The sequence below is a fragment of the Eimeria mitis genome, genomic scaffold (genome assembly GCF_000499745.2).
Source record: "Eimeria mitis Houghton genomic scaffold, Emh_scaff1879, whole genome shotgun sequence".
NCBI classification, from domain to species: Eukaryota; Apicomplexa; class Conoidasida; order Eucoccidiorida; family Eimeriidae; genus Eimeria; species Eimeria mitis.
The window spans coordinates 8,890-10,089 of NW_013570201.1; the positions used below are offsets into that span (position 1 = coordinate 8,890).

General features: G+C 60.8%; 2 protein-coding genes across 2 annotated transcripts in view; both read left to right on the top strand.

The window, feature by feature from the left end:
• Positions 1-179, top strand: part of EMH_0045090 (uncharacterized protein) — a gene marked incomplete at both ends in the record, with an annotated part of 4,262 nt that extends 4,083 nt beyond the window's left edge. Inside the window, one exon of the mRNA XM_013496030.1 lies at positions 1-179. Within this exon, the coding sequence (XP_013351484.1) occupies positions 1-179 (179 nt within the window).
• Positions 180-308: 129 nt separating this feature from the next.
• Positions 309-1,150, top strand: EMH_0045100 (uncharacterized protein; the record flags this gene model as incomplete). Its single annotated transcript, XM_013496031.1, has 2 exons — positions 309-898; positions 970-1,150. 2 exons carry the CDS (start codon positions 309-311, stop codon positions 1,148-1,150), a joined length of 771 nt encoding a protein of 256 aa, XP_013351485.1.
• Between the last annotated feature and the right edge of the window lie 50 nt (positions 1,151-1,200).

Here is a 1,200-nt window from a genome sequence, read left to right on the forward strand (position 1 = left end):
AGCAGCAGCAGCAACTGCAGCAGCAGCTGGTACTGCTGCCGCCACTGCGGCAGGAACAACAGCGCCGCCTGAAGCTTCATGACACTGTCCTAGCAGCAGCAGAAGCAACAGCAGCAGCAACGACAGCAGCAACATCTGCTGCAGGAGCAGCAGACGAGGCGCTCATGGAGCAGCATTGACTGCAACAGCAGTAGGAGGGACAGCAGCAGCAGCAGGAATAGCAGCAGCACACCAGTAGCACCACCAGCTGCAGCATCTGCTGCAGCTGCAGCATCTGCTGCAGCCGCAGCAGCAGCAAGCCGAGCGGCATGCAGCCTTCGTCCCCTCGAGACGCGCCTGCTGCTGCTCCTGCTGCTGCTGCTGCCGCTGCTGCTTCATCCGCTCCTGCTTCAGGAGCTGTGCCAAATGGAACGAACACTGTGCCTGCTGCTGCTGCAGCATTAGCAGCAACAGCAGTAGCTGCAGCAGCAGCAGCAACAGTAGACTGCGACAGCAACATCGATCAGCAGACTCGGAGTGAAGGGGCCCGCATCACGACCCTCGTACCTGTCTCAGAAGCTGCAGCAGCAGCAGCAACAGCAACAGAAGCAGCAACAACAACAGCATCAGAAGCAACAGCGGCAGCAGCAAGAGCGGCCGCTTCTGGTGCTGGAGGCTCCAGGGTAAATGTCCGCTTTCCTTCATCGCCAACAACAGCAGCGAACGATGCAGCAGCAGCAGCAACAGCAGCGGCAGCACCACCAGCTGCTGCTGCTGCTGATGCCCCAGAAACCGGAGCGGCTGCTGCCGCACTGAGCCGCCAGCCTACTGGCGGCGTCGGGCCCAGCAGCGGCAGCAGCAACAGCAGCAGCAACAGCCGCAGCAGCAACAGCAGCAGCAGCAGCAGCAGCAGCTGGGGGTGTGAGCCAGGCGGGGGGACTGCTGCGAGCTTCATAGAAGTGCGTTCCTTTGCTGAGTCTGTCCCCAAAGGAAAGGAGACACTCTTGTCGCTCAACGAGTCCCTCCTCGCTATCCTCAGCAGCAGCAGCAGCAGCAGCTGCTGCTGCAGCAGCTGCAGCAGCAGCAGCAGCAATGCGCAAAACGGACCTACCCAGCAGCAGCAGCAACAACAGCAGCAGAAGCAGAAGCACCAGCAGCAAGAGCTGCGTAGCGCTTCAGCTTCTACTGGATATGGACGGCTGCGTTGCTTTGTTGCTGCTG